This window comes from Calypte anna, chromosome 2, assembly GCF_003957555.1.
Source record: "Calypte anna isolate BGI_N300 chromosome 2, bCalAnn1_v1.p, whole genome shotgun sequence".
Classification (NCBI taxonomy): Eukaryota; Metazoa; Chordata; class Aves; order Apodiformes; family Trochilidae; genus Calypte; species Calypte anna.
The window spans coordinates 60485644-60506109 of NC_044245.1; the positions used below are offsets into that span (position 1 = coordinate 60485644).

The window sequence follows — 20466 nt, forward strand, 5'->3', positions numbered from 1 at the left end:
CAGCAACCCTGGGAGGTTTGAGTGATACACATAAAAATACAGTTAGGAAGAGGACGAAGAATGATTCCCACACAAATTTCTCACTTCTTTATTTGTTCCAGGACTTCAGCCATTATAAATTAACAATCTCCTCTTAGATTTAAGAGGCAAAGAGGACAACAAAACAAACAAACAAACAATAAATTAAGTAATTTTGGAAAAAAAAGAGACAGTCCAACAGACACTGCAGTAAAATGTGTGAATTATTTGAACCATCTATTTCCACAAGAATCATATGATAACACCAATTCCATAGGTAATTGAGTCAAGCTTCTTCAATTGTCAGTTCGTGTTCAGTTGCTTCCTGAACATTCTTAAGTTGGCGAAGCAGCCATTCTCTTTCTCTCCTTTGCTGTTAACAGAAAATAAGATATCATTTAGTCAACATAATCCATTTGTATGCCACCCACTAAAATAAACAAACAAACAAATAAATAAATCACAAAACCTAACTGAACAACATACTATAAGGCATTATGAACCCAGATGGATTTTAAGTTAAGAAGCTTTTACTCACATAATGGGCAAGCTTTTCTGAGTTTCCGACACACCCATGACCAATAAAGGTGCAGGGCAAAATCCCAAACCAGTGCAGAATTTGATGGCATCACACTGACAGGACAGCCTACAGAGTCTACACTCCACTCCCTCCCTGTCCTTTCTATGGGCTTTCCACAGGGCCCATGCCAATAATAAACATTCTAGGAAATTGAGTTCTCATGGCCCACAGAACAGAAAAATAAAGACCTGCATATGTTCTCTTAATTTAAACTTTCCCCAGAAAACCGTACACTATTTGAAGAACTGCACATGAGACTCCAATTGAAAGGACTGGCATTCTTTCTATAAAGCACTATGATTTGGATTAAATAAGGAAAGAATTAGATTTTTTTTCTAGTTTTAGTTAGCTTGCCAACATTAAGAAACTCCAGAATTTAAATTACTGATTTCTTCCCTTTCTTAAATATCTCCTAAAGAAATTTGTATTTTAAAAAAATCACTTTTGTAGTAGTGTACACAACATGTCTTGCAAATTCACAAGCTGGAGCAAGTACTGCATCCCAACTAATCTGTGATTAGGAATGGTACCACGAAGTCGAGCAGGTTATGATCCAACTCATAAATATATGTTCTCCTGATAACTGGTAAAGTTGTGGAAATACTACATAACTGAAATATTCCCTTATCACTAGAAAGGTCTGTATATATTCAGCACTGGTAGGAAATTGTATAGCCTGAGGTATGTGATAAGTAAGGGAAAGCAATCACCACAAGGGCTTTATCAATTTTCTTCTTTCTGGTTTTTGCTGCTGGGAGATCTTTTATGCCTGGTATTCCAGTAACAAGCCATGAAGGTCCACTCTCGAGAGTTCCTTCATCTTCCTCAGATAACTTTGATGAAGCTTTGCTTTCCACATTTGGGACCACCTTCTCACTTGGCTCTTCATATGATTCATCAGAGGCCAACACTGTGGAAAGCCTCCTTCGTGAAAATACAACCCGAGAGGTTGGGCTCTTCTCTTTGTTTAATTCTTGCAAATCTGACACTGTTGAAAGCGGCTTTGGAGACATATGAGGGAAGTAAGCTTCAACACGTGCTAATGATACCTGAGCTACTGATCTACTTTGATTTGATTTTGGCATTGGAGAGCCATAAACTGTCTTGCTGGCATCTTGAGCTTTGATTGATTGATTTGTCAGATCTAGAAGAGATGGCATGGTTCTTGAAAGCATTGAGTCCACTGGAGTACTGTGTTTCACCATTCTCTTTTTCAGAGGTCTTTTAACATTGAGGAAAGAATCTTCTTCCTCTGACATCATGAAGTCAGGTTTATTGCCTTGAAAAGATAAGAAAATGGTGTCATTACTCACGTAGAGATGCCACGTTCAGGAGTTCAGCTGCTCCACAAACAAATCCAAGGTTTTTCTCTACACATCTGCACTATGTCTTTACATGGAATTTACCCTTCATATCAATGAGAGTTTTTCAGGAGCTTGGAACAAACATGTTGATAACAGAACATTTTTAGAAGACTGGTTGTCATACATACAGCACTTATTCTTGTTGCAGCCCTTTGAATGTGGAGTTCCATGTGTGCTGGAATTTTTTAAGATATCACATTTACTGCAACATCATTAAGACAGAGTTTTGTCCTCCAGCATATACTTTTGGGGTTGTAGCTGCTAACACTGGGTAGATAGATCAAAATTGTTATATGCAGAAGGATTACCATAATGTAGCAAAATAATCAAGATGTGTGAAAATGTTCTAGATTCAAGCCATTATCTCTTCCCAGCAGGCTCACAAACCTCTTATTCCCTCCTTCCTACTTGACATTTGTCTTACTTCTGACTTTATTGCCTAAACTTTGATCCTAAAACTACTCTGTGCTGTGCAATCCTGGTTTCAACTGAACTTAAAACAAGGCTTGGTTATTTTCGTTAGTAGCATTTCACCTAAGGGTTTGCCAACACCCAATAAAAAGAAACTTGACTTGTTACACATGGAGAAGCCTAGGATAAACATATTATAAACTGATACATTTAAGATAAATACCTTAATTAGATGAGCAATGAAGTACTTTTAGTAACTTGAACTCTGCTTTCACAAGGCAGATCAGATATTTCATGCAGATCGATTGCATGAAGCTCATCAGGAGTCATCAATATATTTCAAGTCCCCATATCTGAAGCCCCATAGATTGAAGGCCTTGTCAGGGGTGAGTATAGTCACAAGAACAAAAAGAGGCACAGGATTACAGGGAAGTATGTTTACTGAAATAAGAGGCATCAGTTCTCTGTTCCTTTTAAAAGTTTTGCACCTGTGTATGCTTGGAGTTCAGCAGCTACTCACATCTGCTTTTTGTTTCATAGAACAGGAGGCATTGTTTCCACAATACAGTAAGTCAGGGGTCTTGCTTGTGGTGATTTGGGATTTTTTTTCTCCTTAGAAAAGGGGTGTCTGTGTATGAAAGAAAACTCTATATTCAGTTTTATTTGGGTACCTATTTCTTTGCTCACTTCTTAGCACTGATAGAGATTGTGTGATACTTATAAGTGACACTCAACCTACAGACATTGCCTTTTTCTTTTCCTATTCAGTCAGACTGACCCCTCAGTCTTTACCATAGGGGTTTGCTGGCAGTAACCTTTCATGATTAAGCTTACAGAGGGAACAAAAATGAGTTTTTAGGCACACACACCCCCTCCTTCTCTGCCCAAGCTCATCCTTAACTGTGGAGTTTGACACCTTCACCTTACTCATTAAAGTTTAGATGGTCAAATAAAAGATTTTTTTAAATATAGCCTTTAAAAAATTTGTTCAATCAAAGATTCTGAGAACAAAATGTTTTGTTTTGCTTCACACTTTCCTCTGCTTTAGAAACACATACATAAAAGCAACAAACTTATTTCTGTACAGTTCTTTTAATAACGCCTTTACCAACAAAGGAGGGGAGAAGTGTAAAACAACACAGAAAGAGAGACTGTTTTAGAATATTACAGTCTACCATGCAAAATATATCTTACAGCAGCTTTCAAAACAGAGAACAGCCTTGGTAGACTTACCAGGTTCCCTCTGATATCTTCCTCTGCTTCCCAGGTGATTTGGCTTCAGCTGCTACTTCACTTATTATAGCCTTTATAGCCTCCCAACACCCTTTGCTGCAGAGACTCCCTAAAGGCAGGTCAACAGCAACAAAAAAAGTTTCTATAGGTATGTCAGTGATAAAAGGAAGACTAGAGAAAATGTGGGCCCACTTCTGAAGGAAACTGGAAAGATGGTCATCCAAGATGTCCTCAATGTGTACTCAATTACTACTTTACCTCTGTCTTCACCAGCAAGGACTCTGGTCACAGCCTCCCTGGTACAGAAGCTAAAGTCAGGGACTGGGAAAAGGAAAATCCCCCCACTATAGATAAAGAGCAGATCTGAGACCACCTAAAGAATCTGAAGCTGAACAAGTCCATGGGACCTGATGGGATTCCCATGGCTCCTGAAAGAACTGGCAGATTAAGTTGCAAAGCCACTGTGCATCATATTAAAAAAGTCATGGCAATCTTGTGACGCTCCTGCTGACTGGGAAAGGGGAAACAACCCCCATTTTCAGAAAGGAAAAAAAAGAAGACCCAAGGAACTAAAAGCCAGTCAGTTACAGCTCTGTGCCTGGCAAGATCATGGAGCAGATCCTCCTGAAGGCTCTGCTAAGGCATGAGGATAACAAAGGGGTGATTGGTGACAGCCAACATGGCTTCACTAAGGACAAGTCCTGCCTCACTGATTTGGTGGCCTTTTATGATGGGGTCACAGCCTCGGTGGACAGACAAAGGCAGAGCAACAGATGTCATTTACCCAGACCTGTGCAAAGCATGCAACACTGTCCTGTACAACATTCTGGCCTCTGAACTGGAACAATATGGATTTGATGGATAGACCATTCGTCGGATAAAGAACTGGCTGGATGATTGCACCCAAAGAACTGGGATCAATGTCTCAATGTCTCAATATCCAAATGGAGATGTGTGATGAGTGGTGCTCCTCAATGGTTGGTACTTGGACCAGTGCTATCTAACATCTTTGTCAGTGACATGGACAGTGGAAATGAGTGCACCCTCAACAAGTTTGCTGATGACAGCAAGCTGAGTGGTGCAGTCAATATCCTGCAGGGAAGGGATGGCATCCAGAGGGACCTTGACAGGCTTGAGAAATGGTCTTGTGCAAACTGCATGAAGTTCAACAAGGCCAAGTGCAAGGTTCTGCACCTGGGTCAAGGCAATCCCATGAACCAATACAGGCTGGGAGGAGAAAGGATTGCAGACAGCCCTGAGGAGAAGGACTTGGGGGTGATCGTGGGCTAGAAACTTGACGTGAGCTGTCAGTGTGCACTTGCAGCCCAGAAAGCCAACAGGGTCCTGGACTGCATTGAAAGAAGCACAGACAGCCAGTTGAGGGAGGTGATTTTCCCCCTCTACTCTGCTCTTGTGAGACCCCACCTGGAGTGCTGTGTCCAGTTCTGGAGTCCCCAGCATAAGAAAGACACAGATCTCCTTGAGTGTGTCCAGAGGAGAGACACAAAAATGATCAGAGTGCTGGAGCACCTCCCCTGTGAAGACAGGCTGAGGAAGATGGAGTTGTGCAGCCTGGAGAGGAGGAGGCTCTGAGGAGACCTTATAGTGTCTTTCCAGGACTTAAAGGGGGCATACAAGAAATTTGGGGTGGGACTTTGTGCACGGATATGTAGTGAAAGGACAAGGGGCAATGGTTTAAAACTTGAAGAGGGGAGATTTAGGAGGAGGAGGAAATTCTTTACTATGAGGGTGATAAGATACTGGAAAAGTCTGCCCAGGGGAGTTTTGGAAGCCCCCTTCCTGGACATGCTCAAAGCCAGGTTGTAGATGTCCCTGCCTATGGCAGGGGGGTTGGAACTAGAGGATCTTCAAGGTCCCTTCAAACCCTAGCCATTCTGTGATTAAATTACACCTTTAGCATTTTTAGCAGTTTCAGTGGTGCTGCTATCTGAACAAACTACTAAATACAAATGTAGCATGAATTAATCATAGGGAAATGTGCTAACCAGCTTATCTGTATGCTATGTATATTGTTATTTAATCTCTGCTGCTTTCACACTTATTTTGCTGACTTATTTTAATCACAGAAATTCATCTCATGGTTAGTTGCTTCTTGTGTGTGCTCAAGGTTCGTTGAGGATCTGTACACAAGATATACACAATACACAAAAATGTGTATATTTTGATGGACATGTGCATCTTAGAATCATAGAATTGTTTGGGTCAGAAAGACCTTGAAGATTATCAAATCCAACTGTTAACCTAGCACTGCCAAGTCCAGATGAAGTATATCTGTTCCCACTCTAATTTTATTTTCTCCCTGCTTTTCTTGCCCCAAATAAACAAATGCTACATCTACCATGAAAAAGCTCTTATTTTAGGAGAACAGATAATGAGAATAAATTGAAGATTGTTTTACTGCAATCTGAATTTCACAACGTTTGCAGCCAACGACTGTGGAAGTAGCAGCATTTTATTTTGAAGCATGTGATTTAAAAATACCAGCTCTTAGATGAGGACTGCATTGGTGTGAGATGGTATGGTTCAGGTAGATGACTGATTTTTGTCTACTAAGAAAAGCAGCTGGACTGCACCAGTCCCACTGAATTACAAGTCAGCCTGTAGGTGGGTGATGGCAAACAGCTGCTATCAAAACTCTGTAGAACACTCTCACATGTGTGAGGGAGCATGTGCACAAATATTAGGGTAGCCCCTTTGGACAAAGCATGACCTGTGGGACTGTTAAAAATCAAAGCTGATCAGACAAACCTAAATTGAGGGCTCTATTTGAGTGACCTGAGGTTGTCGAGTGCATCTAGTGCAGACAGAGAGCTGAAGGGCCGTTCTCACTGGGATTGAAATTGGGGTTCCAGGGAGTCTGGCCTTTTCAAACTTAATCATAAACCCCCCTCTTTTACCTCATTAATAATTAAACTATGAATAGAGAATTTGAACTACCAGCTCAATATTTAGGAATAACAGTCTGTTGTTATATAAGGAAAGTTGCTACATTTAAATTATGTGCCCCTAAGGAACTGAAAGAGAGCTTGAGAAATGGAGGCACTTTACAATCACATGGATTGTATGAGTAAACATCCTGGAAATAAATAGTCTGTCCAGGATAAGCTATTTATTTCCTAAACTCCCAGGAGATGTTCCTGTAGGAATATTTTGAGAACTAAACAAAACCTGTTTTGAGATATTTGTGGCTGGGAAAAAGCAAACAAAAAACCCACAACAAACAAACAAAACAACAAAACAATAAAACTACTCTTGCCTCAGTTTGAATATTAGTAATTAGTCTTCAAACTAGTGGTCTTGTGGCTTGGTAAGTGAACTCACCAGGTCAGCCATGCTGTACCTTGCAGAGCTCTGCAGGACTACTCCTTATATAGCACAGAGCAGAAAGTGATGTCCTGACACTGTATCCCAGAAAGGCAGGGATGCAAGCAATGCTGCACAGCATAAACCTGCAATAAGGAGCTTTTTCATTGATCTAAGCAAAACTGACATCCTTTCACTGGACCCCTTCAGAAATTCCTGGCCTTGTGGCTTCCAGCTTGTTCTTTGCCCTCCTCACTATTCTTTCCCCCACTTGCTAATATGTCCTTTTCATGGCATCTCACAGTCCACTAGTGCTGTCTCTAGCTGCATGATCTTTGTGCCTACCTTCTATAGCTTTTTTTCTACAAATCTCTTAAAATACCCTTGCCCTTTCCTGCTGAACATTACTTGTCTTCTTGTTCCTTGCCAAATGATCTCAAGATATAAATCACAAGATTTGCAAGTTGTTCTCACTGTAAGCTTCTGGTCTCTCAACTTTCTCGTATGTCCTACAGATTGAGCTTTTTGTGAAGTGGTGGCAGGATGTTACAGAGAACAGGAAGAACATAACTATGCAGAGATCAGAGAGAAAGGAGTCCAAAATTAATGTAAGTGTGCAAAGCTATGTAGACCAGCTGCAGTGATACCAGTGAAATGCCATTACCTTGGCATTAGTGTATTGGTAGCCTAGATACGAAATACCCAAACTCTGGGATGAGTGGCACCTTGAAGGCTTCTTGCAACTTTCAAAGAATGACATGTACTGTGTCTTCCACTCACACTTATTGATTATGAACCATTCAATCACTAAAATTATATTCCTTGGTGTGACTGTCTTTCTTGTCAGCCTTGTCTATCTGATATTTTTGAGCAAAAACTCCATAGGTATGGACCCATCTGTTTGATCTATGTTTACACACCCTTTCTCTCTTTTGCTATGTGATGAATGATGGCACTTAATTCTAGCAAAGCTGCTATGCACCTCCAGAAATACTATATAAAACCTCCAACTGCTTTATGTTCATGGCTTGAATCATTCTTTTGTTGATCTTGTTTTAGGAGATAACTTCATCTCCCTTACCAAACTTGTTCCAAAAATACAAAATCCACATAAGAAATTATTTATTTTATTGTATTATCTTGTGGGAAACACTAATTCTTAATATTTTTACTCCAAGAAATTAAATAAAAGGGGGGAAACAAAACCAGCACAAACAAAACAACAATTATTTTGTTGAAATTTTAGTCCTCTAATTTCAGCTTAAATGCACAAACTCACTTCAGAGACATGAGCTTGAGGAGGACTTATCTGGAAGAGAACAGAACCGGAATTATTTTTCAGTTTATCATAGAATAACATATATACAGGAATATGAATTGACACCTTTTTCCCTCAGGTCTAAGCTGAGAAACTATGCTTCTTCAATTGCTGCTCTGTTCATTTCTTCATTTCCCACTCTGGTGATGTTTCCAAACCGTTTTCCTGAAGGGAACTTGGATACTCAACCAGCCCTTAGCTTATATGCTTCTCTAATATACCATATTCAATTGGATATGTAAGTCTAGTTTGTGAAGTCACAAGTCTTGCAAAAGTGCAAAAATGCCCTACTAGCATTACATTGATTCATGTAATGTACTTTATGTTATATATTTCTACAGATTTTGAGTAGTGCACTTGTACTATGACTGGATCTGTCCAGCTGGACAACTGATCTGATTTAGTGCACTCAAAACCATGATCATGATACACTAACTGGGTTTCAAGGCTACTCAGATATTCAGACTCTTATTTCAATGTCTAAAAGACCCTATGATGCATTTCAGTGACAGTCTGAGGAAAAACAACACTTGGCTCTTTATCACTGAACCATTGCATACTTAAATGATTTTAATTTAGATGCTGAGGTTGTAAAATTTTCACCTAGGTCCACCAGTTGCAGAGAATTAAAAGTAATAGCCTAACAGCCAAATTTTTTCTGCTTTAATATGTTGTTAGGACTGAGTAAACAAAAGCCTAAAGGAACACACCTTTTCTGCTGTAGACAAATTCAGTGCCACATACTCTCCATGAATGGACCAGCTCTGCCCTGAAATGCAGTGCTAGTTACCTGTCTGAGAAGAGGTTTAGGTTGCACAGACATCTGTAAAGTTGCCAGTATCTTAAGGCCAGTTATAAAACCTTAAGACAGTAAAAATTGTTGCCTTTCATGATTGAACAAGGTCATAATATTCAAATAGCCACTCTAAAAACCATTGTGGGGAATGCCAAATTGAGAAAAGTATCTTTTTTATCCAAAGATCTGGGGCATTGATATTTGATTTCAGAAAATCTAATTACCTCAGTAGTAAGAAACTAGGTATACTTTAATAGCAGTAGAGGTCATTGACCTTGATAAAATCAACGTGCCACCACCTGCCTTTGTAATTACGTCAATGAATCCTCTTCATTATATGCTTAGCCACTTCAGTCTTACCAGAGTGTGACAGTCTGTTCTATCTGCATGTTGTTTATTCACGAGACGGTGTTCTATACACTTTCTACGTGTTTCTACACCCCAGAAGTCAATCTGAGTTAATATTCAACTAGGACCTTTCCTCAGTAACGTGCTGTGTGTTTTCTGATATGACTGCTTCTTTCTAATTATGTTGTCAGTGCTGCCGAGGAGCACACTGCCAAAGTCCAGTAAACATACAGAGTCACTATAGATTTTGGGGGAAAAGCTTCAGTGGTGCTTTCGTGACCTTTGGCAACAGTCTATGCAGAGTTTTGCCAATGCCAAACAAATGTCTAACTTCAAACATCTCAGCAACCAGAAAATAATATATTTGTTTTACTTCATTGCATCTAATAATAAACAAAACAAAACAAAACAAAACAAAACAAAACAAAAAAAAAAAAAAAAAAAAAAGCTGTGTTTGTGCAGTGCAGTAGAGTGGCCTTATTTGAGTGCAGTCCTGTGCAGGAGGTGAGGCCAAATGAGTATCAATGGCTCTTCAATGGCTCTTGTCATACTAGAATTGCACTGATGGATCCCCATGTGGTCTTAGATGAGGGAATGCTAATGAAGTAATTAGAGTTCCACTGACATAGGGAGGCAGAGCACGTGTGATAGGAAAGCTCATCTGCTTCTTCTGTAGTAATTGGTATGTTACACACTCATTATGAAGGCCCTCACTGGCATCTTCAGACTATGCCTAGCAAATGAAAAGGTAAACATCCATAATGATCATGACTACTTCATCACTGCCTTCTTCTGCTTCTCCATTGCTAGCTCACTATGGTTAAACATAATAACAGTGGATCAATGTCTGGTTATAAGTATAGAAACAGCTTAAGCCTGGGAGGCTCATAATAATGTAATAAAAACCTATTTTCTATTCTCTCAGCCTTGAGACTGAGAACCTATGCAAACTACTGCTGTAGTGATATAAGTTCTTGCACAGGGCTGGATGCTTAGGAACAGATCAGGACTCCTAATTATCCTGGCTATACCTCAAGATGCCCATCCTCAAATGCTCTCTCCACAGTTCAGTGGCTATAATGAGAGCTGGAATTGTCACAGGTAATTTCCACTGAATGTCTCACTTTCCAACTACGCCTTTTTTTTTCCCATCCAAAGGGCCTAAACAAGAATACAGTCCATAGAACCATAGAATCATAGAATCATAGAATCATAGAATTGGCTGGGTTGGAAGGGACCTCAGAGATCATCGAGTCCAACCCTTGAACCACCGCTGCGGTTACCAGACCATGGCACTGAGTGCCACATCCAGTCTCTTTTTAAATATCTCCAGGGACGGAGAATCCACTACTTCCCTGGGCAGCCCATCCCAATGCCGGATTACCCTCTCCGTAAAGAAATTCTTTCTAATATCTAACCTAAATTTCCCCTGGCACAACTTAAAACCATGCCCTCTTGTCTTGTTGAAAGTCGTCTGGCAAAAGAGGCCAACCCCCACCTGGCTACACCCTCCTTTCAGGGAGTTGTAGAGAGCGATGAGGTCTCCCCTGAGCCTCCTCTTCTCCAGGCTGAACAGCCCCAGCTCCCTCAGCCTCTCCTCATAGGGTCTGTGCTCGAGTCCCTTCACCAGCCTGGTTGCCCTCCTTTGGACCTGACTGGTACCTGTATAAGTTGTTTCCTTCCATTGACCATTATGTTCTGCCAAGCAGGAGCAGTGCACTAGATGTCCCAGTGCCCTTGGGAATGGCTGTAAATCTGAAAGGCTTTGCCATGCACCAAAGATACCTAGACAATGTACAGAATGCTCTCATTTTCCATCCTTCCCTTCCCCCTATTTTAAATTGCCAACATCCTCTCATAACATTTTTTAACAGTTCCAGTCCTGGGTGGTTTATGCTATAGAAATGCAGTCTCTCTGGAATTTCTGATTCAGGGACTGCATTTCTACAGCACAGACCACCCACACTGGAACCAATGTTCTTGTCCAAAAATGTTACTAGAGGATGTAAGCAAGCCATTGCCAATATAACCTCATTCTTTAAGCAGAACAGTTTCTCATACTGTGCGATTATGTGTCTGAAGTGAGTCAGCTGTGTGGGCATGGCAGAAAAATGTTTTCAAGTGCCTGACCTGGGTCATTAATCCAGAATGTACACGACCTCATTAACATATGTGTGTATGTACATATTTTATACACAAGTATATATAGCTCTGTGTGTACTTATGGACATAAAATCTCCCAAAACAACACAGGGAGGGTTGCACATTTTAGTATTACGAGAAAGACTTAAAATACCAGTGTGGCAGAATAGGTCCAATGAAAGAGGGAGGACAGAATTTCAGTTTGTTTATGTCTTTTGGACTTAGGGGATCTGTTCTGATTGACACTTGCAAAGATCTGGCATGCTGTCTTTCAGAGCAGGAGAATACGAAAAATGGCAATAAGGCCTCAAATGCTTCTCACTGATTTAAGAGCAAACCAAAAGCTGTTCCATTCCACTCACTGTCATCACAATAACTGTGCAACTCTCACAGTGCTCTCTAACTTGCAAGCGAAACAGCTGTGGAGCCTTAGCCTAGCACTTGGAATAAGCCCCCTTGCATCTGAGCCCAGGCTGTTTTCCATCACAAGGGACTCAACATTTCCAAGTTCTCTCAGGGCATATTCATGGGCAGGAGTGATGGACCTGAGCATCCCTGCATGGGTTCTGAGCTGGCCAGATGGGAGTCTGCTGTGCTTTGGAAGCAGTACAATTAAATTATATTGGTAATTGGTGCCTAAGTTTACCAAGCCTCTTGGGAGACATGTTACCTGATACGTCTTTATAATTTTTCAAATCAATTTTAAGTAATTTTGCACTTAGATTGATTCTGTATCTTGCACAATATAAACTGCTTACATGATCTACACTTGGTCCAACTTGGCCAGTTATTTCTTCAGAACTGAACTACCCCACCCTGTCTTCTGATCCATGTGGCCAGTATTTTGCCAGTATTTACACACATTTACTTTCCTGTGGTTGCAAAATAGATGGAGCACTTGGCCCAACCTGGTTACTACTGTAGTCAACAAGACTCACAAGGGAGCTGAAGTGTTCCTGTAAGATTCTTGAGTTCAAAGCAATTGTGAGAGCAAAATGGCAGGATTTCTAGATATGTTTTCTTAGACTGAAAACTGAGAAGCTGTAGGTAGACACTCTGAAGTGTCTACCTGAAAGGCAGCTTGCTATACAATAATGATTTCAAAATGATTTAAAAAAAACCAAACCAAACCAAAACCACCAAGGTGCTGTTTATTCAAGCAATTTTTTTCCTTTATTTTTAATTAGATTTCAGAAATTAGAATAGTGCAAACACTCAGTATAAAAGTTGCAATAAGAAATTTACATTCACATTTAACGTTTTGATCCATTCACTTTTTAACATAAAAATAGGACAAATATTCAATTGCTTTTCTCAATTTAACAATCCTGAAAAAGACTGGAAGATACTCTACAATATTTTATTTACATAAAAATAGACCCGTATTATTAATGCAAATCTATCATTAGAAGTTACCCAGTGTTATTGTATTGTATCGTATCGTGTATATACATACATATATATATATATATATATAGTGTATAGCTATATAGATGTAAAAAATTATTATAGGTTCAGTGGGCTACAATAGTAGGAAAGATGACATCTTGACTTACTGGCTTATTCCTTAAAATTAGGACTATTCATTTTATGTGCCTATGCAGATGTTTCTACAGTGATACAATAGGCTTCCTCATAGTCTCTTTGTAGTTACTGGCAACACATCATTTGAGCTCAGTGGGAGAGGGACAGACCTAAAATAAGGCCTGATCTAACAATTCAACAATCATGGAAGTCACTATTTCCATTAACTTCACTGGGTCAGCCTAAAAGATCATCTGAAAACTTGTATTCCAATTAAATAGACAGAAGAACACAATTCTTTTTTCCCTTTGAGGAATGCATTATTTCTACCCTGATGCAGTTTTTTTTTTCCAAAGTCTAAACAGGATAGTCAAATTAGTTCAGAAGCAATGCAGAATTTGGTACAAACATCTCCAGGTTAAATGGCTGGTAAGATTTTTCTTGCCATGGTCTTCTCATAGAATACTTAATTTTAACCAGCCTTAAAAACCCCCCAAGACTGTATCTTTCCTTGCTCTAATTTTTTTAATGAAGAGTGGCATCCAGACACAAATGACATGACTGTCCTTGACATGGGTTTGCACATGTTTACTAAACTGGGGAACAGGAATTAACACCCCACTCTTGTTTATCTGTCCATCTTCTTTGGGGAAATGAGCAGAGATGCTGCTCTGCCTGCAGCTGGCAAGGTGAAGCTTCCCAGCTTTCTATTAGCTGCTCGTGCCTGTACTTCCACCACAGGGCACATTTATTCACCCTGTCAGGTTTGCTGTCACATGCATCGCTTCCTAACCAGATTCTGTCAAAGCCATTTCTTTCCCCCTATTAAATGAAAAATCTGCTACTCGAAAATATATTTTCTTTTTGAAAATGAAGCAGTTTGACAACTATGTGATGAAGCACCTACAGTAGGGGATGGTAAGCAAGCCTGAGTAGACAGTAACTGCAGCAAAAACGTGATGGCACTGAACAACTGACAGAGTTAAAGGTAAGAGTTTCCTAAGAAGTAGTGTTTTAGGAGCTGCAGGTCATGTTTTATGTCCAAAGAGGAACTATGTAGTGTTAAGAGGCAGGCAGGCATGCCTAGCTCCTTTTCCTCTTAGTGCTATGGAATTTATTAAATGTAAGTATTTCTAGGATGCTTTAAATTATGGGTAAACCTACAATGGACACTGTGCCATCATGTGTAGGCAGACCACTTCTTATTGATGCTTTATGTGGGTTTTGATTCCTACCTTAGGGTGCTGAAGATTTCATTACAAAAAGAAGGAATCACATATGCTTTTAACTCTTTTCAATTAACAGATCAGAAAAATACTTCACATCTCATTTCTAAGCAGAATGGATATATATCAGATGGGAAAAAAATTACCTTCTGACAGTAGAAAGTACAAGGACTAAACAGTGGAGAGAATCCAGACAAGTTAGAGTTGCAGCACAAGTTTTAGTGGCAGGGGGTTTAGGAGATGGGTTGAATTTGGATGAATCTGCTTGAAACTGTGAGATGTATTACTACTGTTTTGCATCATTATCCACATTCTGAGTACAAACCAATAACTTGCTCACAGATTAATATTCGCAAGAGTATGCTACAGGAAAATAACCTCCAAGAAGAGGTTTTCAGAATTGCACTGAAAATATCTCTGTTCTAGACTTTTTCTTTACCAGGTTAAATTGCACTAGAAATGATAACTGCTCTTGAACTTTGGCTTAGAGATGGGTAACTCAAGGAGCACTGTTTTTATTCTTACTGTATTCTGTCACATTTTTCAAAGCTACCTCTGTGGACTAACTTGCTGCTTGAATGCAGAAATGAAACTTTTGCTTTGTCCAGATTTGTGCAGACACTTAATATTTGTAAATGGGAGAAAGTCACACAACCACTCTACTTCTGTTTTCTTAGTTGAACTCTAGTAATGTTACTGTAAAAAAAAAGGAGGAATTCTAAGTGAAGAGGGATTTCTACTGTCACAATTAAAAAATATAATTATCACAAAGCAATTTTATAATGGCACAGGTAATTAATTTTCATCTATATTGAACTGAAAATTCTTCAAATATATCACTTGAATGGCATTTAAAATGTCAGTAGAGATAACTCTTGCTTGTGCATATGTGCAATAATGAGTAAAAGACATGAGAAATCTCCTAAATAATTTCTCTGTGCTTAATTTCTAGCTAAGATTTCTGGTAACTAATGGCACTATTGACAGGTCTAGGATCAAAGCAGCAGGTGAGGCACCTGGAATTAAGACACAACAGTGTGCACAAGTGCAGAAATTAAAGCACACTTTAGCCTTGCCCAACAGGACTCCTGGCTGGTTTACCATCAGCTGTCTATCAAACATGGCAGTGCTGTTAAAAGCTGCAAGTGTTCTGAATAGTTTTAATCGATGTGTTGTGTAAGACTGTTCTGAAGAGGAGGGCAGCCATCCTTTCAAAAGGAGCTCCAAACAATTTCAGCAGACTTTTTGCAGCACTCAGCTCATGGTGTGTGTTGAGCTTCCCAGGAAATCTGTTCTTATAACCTGGATGCCCATACACCTATGTGAGGCCTCTGTCCACAAACACAGGGAGCATTCCTTGTACCCACATAGCTCTGCTGGTAGGAAACCAAAGTGGGAAAGTCATAAAAAACTTCACAGTGATGCCTCACTGTTCCTTCAGTTTTATTCAGGTGTGAACTGCCTGATGCCACAGAAGGCATAAAATGCAGATCTGAATATAAAGAGTCAGGTCCTCAAGCATGTGGTAAGGCACAAGCAAAATCAAGTCCTTTCAGCATACAGGCTATATACATTCATCAGTGCTAATTCAAATTTCAAGGTGGTTCCTCATCACGCCTAAAAAGGCATTAAAGGTGAAAACCTCCCAGGATTTCTATTAGTTCCTTCTGAAATTCTAAAAGCCATTCACCAAGAAATCTTGAACACTTTCTTGAATGTAAACAGATGAAAAGACTCAAAAATGGATCTCACTGTGCAGTGAAACACCTGACTTATTTTCGTTGCACCAAGAATCTGGATGAGTATTCTGCCAGCTCAGATACTCCAGACCTTTCCTATGTCACTGAGAGTTTTACCACTGCCATCACAAGAGTTTTTACTTTTCCTTTCAGCAATTGCTATCTCACAGTCTTACAGTCTTATTTTCTTCACGTTACTTTGTATTCCTTCTATTTGTGTGTTGGGATTTTTTTCCTCTCTTTCTTTTTGTCCTTGCACTGATGGATTCATAAATCACATCATGGCACCCAAGCAGTGTGACATTTTCAAGAATAATTACAGACCAACAGGCAGCTCCCTCTTATGTGTACTTTTTTCTATTTATTTGCATATTTATAAATGATTAGATTTGGCCTGAAAATTCAGTGAATGCTGTGACTGAAAGGACAAAAGAGCTAAAAAAAGCCTATCTAGAATTCTGGAAATAGCCAATCATAAACAAAGTTGGAGTAAAGAGGCAGAGCCCTTATTGTCATTAGTCACCTCAACTATGCCACACTGAGATGTAAAATCTCAAAATCTGTAACAGAAATTAAGATTAGATGGTTTATGACTGTTAGAAACCCTTAATTGCTGTATGAAGCCAATCATCAGTACAAGATAGTGGCTCTTGTATGCAGGCAACTGGAATACGCTGTATAAAACTATATCTTCATTTATGATGACAGAAGTACTTGTAGAAGCTCTGCTGCTTGGTTAATCCCCCAGTCACCTTATTAAACAAACAAATACACAGATTTCTAAGTCCTAATTATAAAACCAGCTCATATCTGTAAAATGCAAGAAGTCCTTATCAATCCACAGTAGTAAGTATTTCCAGTCTATATCCTTTTTCTCTGTGATTGATCAGTGTCATGCTTCTAGAACTCATCATACAGCAATTATGTAAGTAATTTGAGAAGTAGTCTTGAGCTATAGTGACACAGGTATGACAAATTTAAAAATGAAACATGAAAAACACTTCCAGAATTTAAAGTTTTGTTCAGCAGCAATATGGGAAAAATCAGCTAGAGGACTGGACAGTGATTTCTTATTCCTGTACCACTGAATGACATGAGCCTGAAGGTTAGGCTGTGATGCCTAAGGCAGGCATCCCATTAAGCATGGCTTTAGTGGGAGCAGGACTAGCATCAGAAGAGAGCTCAGATGGCATAAAGCCAGAAAACTTAGTGAACCTTCTCCTAATAGTTCTGTTCACTACTTTCTGCCTAGCAACAGAAAATTCTGAAAGCGAGACCAAAAAGCTAACAAAAGTAAGGCAACAAATTTTTTATATATATATATACATGTACACATTCATATATATGCACATATGTATGTATCTAGGAAAACAATCTGTTTGCATTGTGTACTTTTCACAAACAATAACTTATTACCACATTAGAAATATACTCTGGGTAACACTGATGGGCCAGATTCACCTCCTTTACCAACAGCATTGCACCTGCATACAGCAATGATGGATTTGACACTTGGTCTTCCTTAATGAAAATATTACATCAAATGCAGTACAAGCGAATACCCACTGAATGTCAGATATTATACCATTATAAACTAGAATATCCGCTTACTTTTTATATTACAGTAATTAAGAGTTTATTGCTTCAAATGACCAGAAGGTACCTTATGAAGACAGCATAGATGTTGGTAACACTTTTCATATACAGTATTATGGATCTTGGAACACTGAGGTTGGCAGATCGCAACTATTCTTCTTTATTTGCTGTTTCAATTTTTGATTTTGCTTTGCTGAACACACATGCAACTACTGGATTTAACTCTGTGCCAGAAGTGGTTCATCAAAAACATTTAGAAAAACTTACCAGTTTGTTTTACTGAAGTCAGGCATGAATGGCATGCAATAGATTGCAAGGAAAAGCAAAAGGACATCCATTCTCAAAGGACTTATAACCTCCATGCACATGTAAAATGTCTCTTACAAAAATCAGTATTTGTTAAAAGTGTGCCTTTTGCCTCTTTTTATACAAGTGTACATGCAATTACCTGTCTGAGCTAAAAGTATTTACAAAATTTTGTAATACAATACATCTTTTAAAGTGAATAATACATGAAAGGCCAATGTTTTCTGTTATTTTGTAACACTGTACAAGATTAAAAATAAATAAGGCATTAAATACAGGTTTATCACAAATTAAAAAATGTTAGTTTTCACTGTAATACAAAACTGTAACTTGAAAGAATGTTATGGCTAAATAGTCCTCCTGCCTGGGCAGAACACATACAGAATCTGGACTTGCTGATGTAAAGTAAATGCCTCGTTTCTGCTACAAGCAGGAATTCAACACATGAAAATGATTCATGCTGTTTAACGATATGTTCATAATCCTCAAAGCACTGAAACGGCACAGGTCACTTACTGTTTCTCTTCAAACGAGTACAAGTACTTTTGCCTTAAAGATAAACCTCAGGCAAAAGTGTGAAAAGAGATTTAGGTGCATGACCTACTCTCAGTTACTGTGCTGTGAAGTATTCAGTTCAGTACTGATGGGAGACATCGCTGTAAACCCAGAGCAGAACTTGGCTTACCCTAGCTGAACTCCTGACCTTCAGAAGCATGCTAAACCCCTGGTGATTTCTGCAGGCCTTGCAGGTACATAAGGTATGCAGATCCAGCCCTAATGAGCTGAAGCTTTAGCTCTCATTTTCACCTAGAGAAAGCAAGGGAGGATTTGCATGTGTTTTAGTGACGATGCAGGAGCGCAACCTGCCGCAGAGGGACGCAGCTACAAAAACCAATGCACTTCACAAGTCTGATAAAACAGCAATGCAAATGGAGAATGTTTGGAAATACCTATTCAACGGACTGTCAGTTTTTAATCTCAGCAGAGAATAATAATTAAGAAATAATTTAAAGGTAAAGGTAGCATAGGAACACTTCAAAGCAGCTCTCAAGACAGTGAAGTTGGAAGATCTCTGATGCTTGTCTCTTTATATATAGAGAATGAAAGAGTTTGATTATTACTATTATCTGAAAGATAAAGCATGCAAACTGATGAGAAGCATTGTACTCGACGCTGACAGACATTGACATGCCAAAATGGCATCAGTATGCTGTGCACCTGTTGATTTTTTTAAGCTAACAGCTGCACAAAGCAGTGAACAAAAGTACAGGAGGCTGTTTTGCCCACGATGCAGTAAGCAGCTATCCTCGGGTAAATGTGAGGGACTTATGTACTGTGGGGCAGAACTGACTCCTTGTTGGGGCTACAGCAAGGTCACCCAGGTAAGAGTTACAGAACTTGGCCAGAAAATTAATAAATGCAAGATAGGAAATACAATTGCATACGTTAAGGTGGACACAACCCAAATCCCAAAGAAATCCAAGGAAATACTTCTGACAGTTTTCAGGGATATTGCAGTGGGCCACGTGTTCTCTTCAGCCAATTGCAAATAAAAATTTGATGAGAAGCTTCTGTAATTTGGCAAAAAAATGTGCAAAATATTGAATTATTACTACTACCTCTTTCCGTGTATAAACTTACTGAACATATCAAAGAATGCAGAAGAGCAGAGATTAAATCTGTCATTTAAAGCTATCACACAAGATCTGAAATAAAACAAATATACACAGAAAAGGAAAATGGGGAAAATAATATGAATAGGGATGGAAAGCATAAAGGAAAGAGCACAGATTCATTATATCATGATTTCAAGGGCATTTAGCTTTTGCTGTTGGAATGGCTGCTGAGCACTGCCTGTAATTTTTATGTGGCTTATTACTGATTTGTGCCTTGGCTGAACTTTCTTCTGTATTCTGTCTGTTCAGTCCACGACTACATATAAAAATATAGTTTTCTGTATAGTAAAACCAGCAACAAAAAATGTTTGTCCAGATACTTTTAACAGAAAAAGTGACCAATCAAAAGAAAATGTGGATTGCAGGAGAATCCTTCTTTTTCTTTTTTTTTTTTTTTTTTTTTTTTTTTTTCATTTTTCCTTTCCCTTCCTTTCCTTTTTCTTTTTCTTCTCCTTCTCCTTCTTATTTTTATTTTTATTTTTTATTTTTATTTTCTTATTTGTCTCCTACTTCTTTTCCTTCTTCTTCTTCTTCTTCTTTTTCTCCTTCTTTATTTTTCTTTTTTTTTCCTGTTTTTGTTTTGTTCTTTTTTTGTTTGGGTTTTACATTTTATTTTATTTTTTTATCATGATGGGAGGTTGTCTTTTTTATAGTTAAAAAGAAGGTTTGCATTTTTTTAGGTAATGTAAAGTTTTGCTTCTCATTTGGAAAGCAGTGCAGCTGGGTAGCTTGTGCAACCAGCATCAGGAGCACATGGCATCTGTCCATGGAGCACGTCTCACTCAGCAGAATGCCCTCCAAATGCCCCCATCTTGAGATTTGGAGCTGCATTCTATGTTTCACATCCAGAGCACTGTTTCAAAAT

General features: G+C 38.9%; 1 protein-coding gene across 1 annotated transcript; it reads right to left on the reverse strand.

Annotated features, from left to right (window-relative positions):
* Window positions 1-304: 304 nt before the first annotated feature.
* Window positions 305-1857, reverse strand: LOC115597810 (coiled-coil domain-containing protein 201-like). Its single transcript, XM_030444653.1, has 2 exons — window positions 1309-1857; window positions 305-391 (listed from the first exon to the last, which is right to left on the reverse strand). Exons 1-2 carry the CDS (start codon window positions 1855-1857, stop codon window positions 305-307), a joined length of 636 nt encoding a protein of 211 aa, XP_030300513.1.
* Between the last annotated feature and the right edge of the window lie 18609 nt (window positions 1858-20466).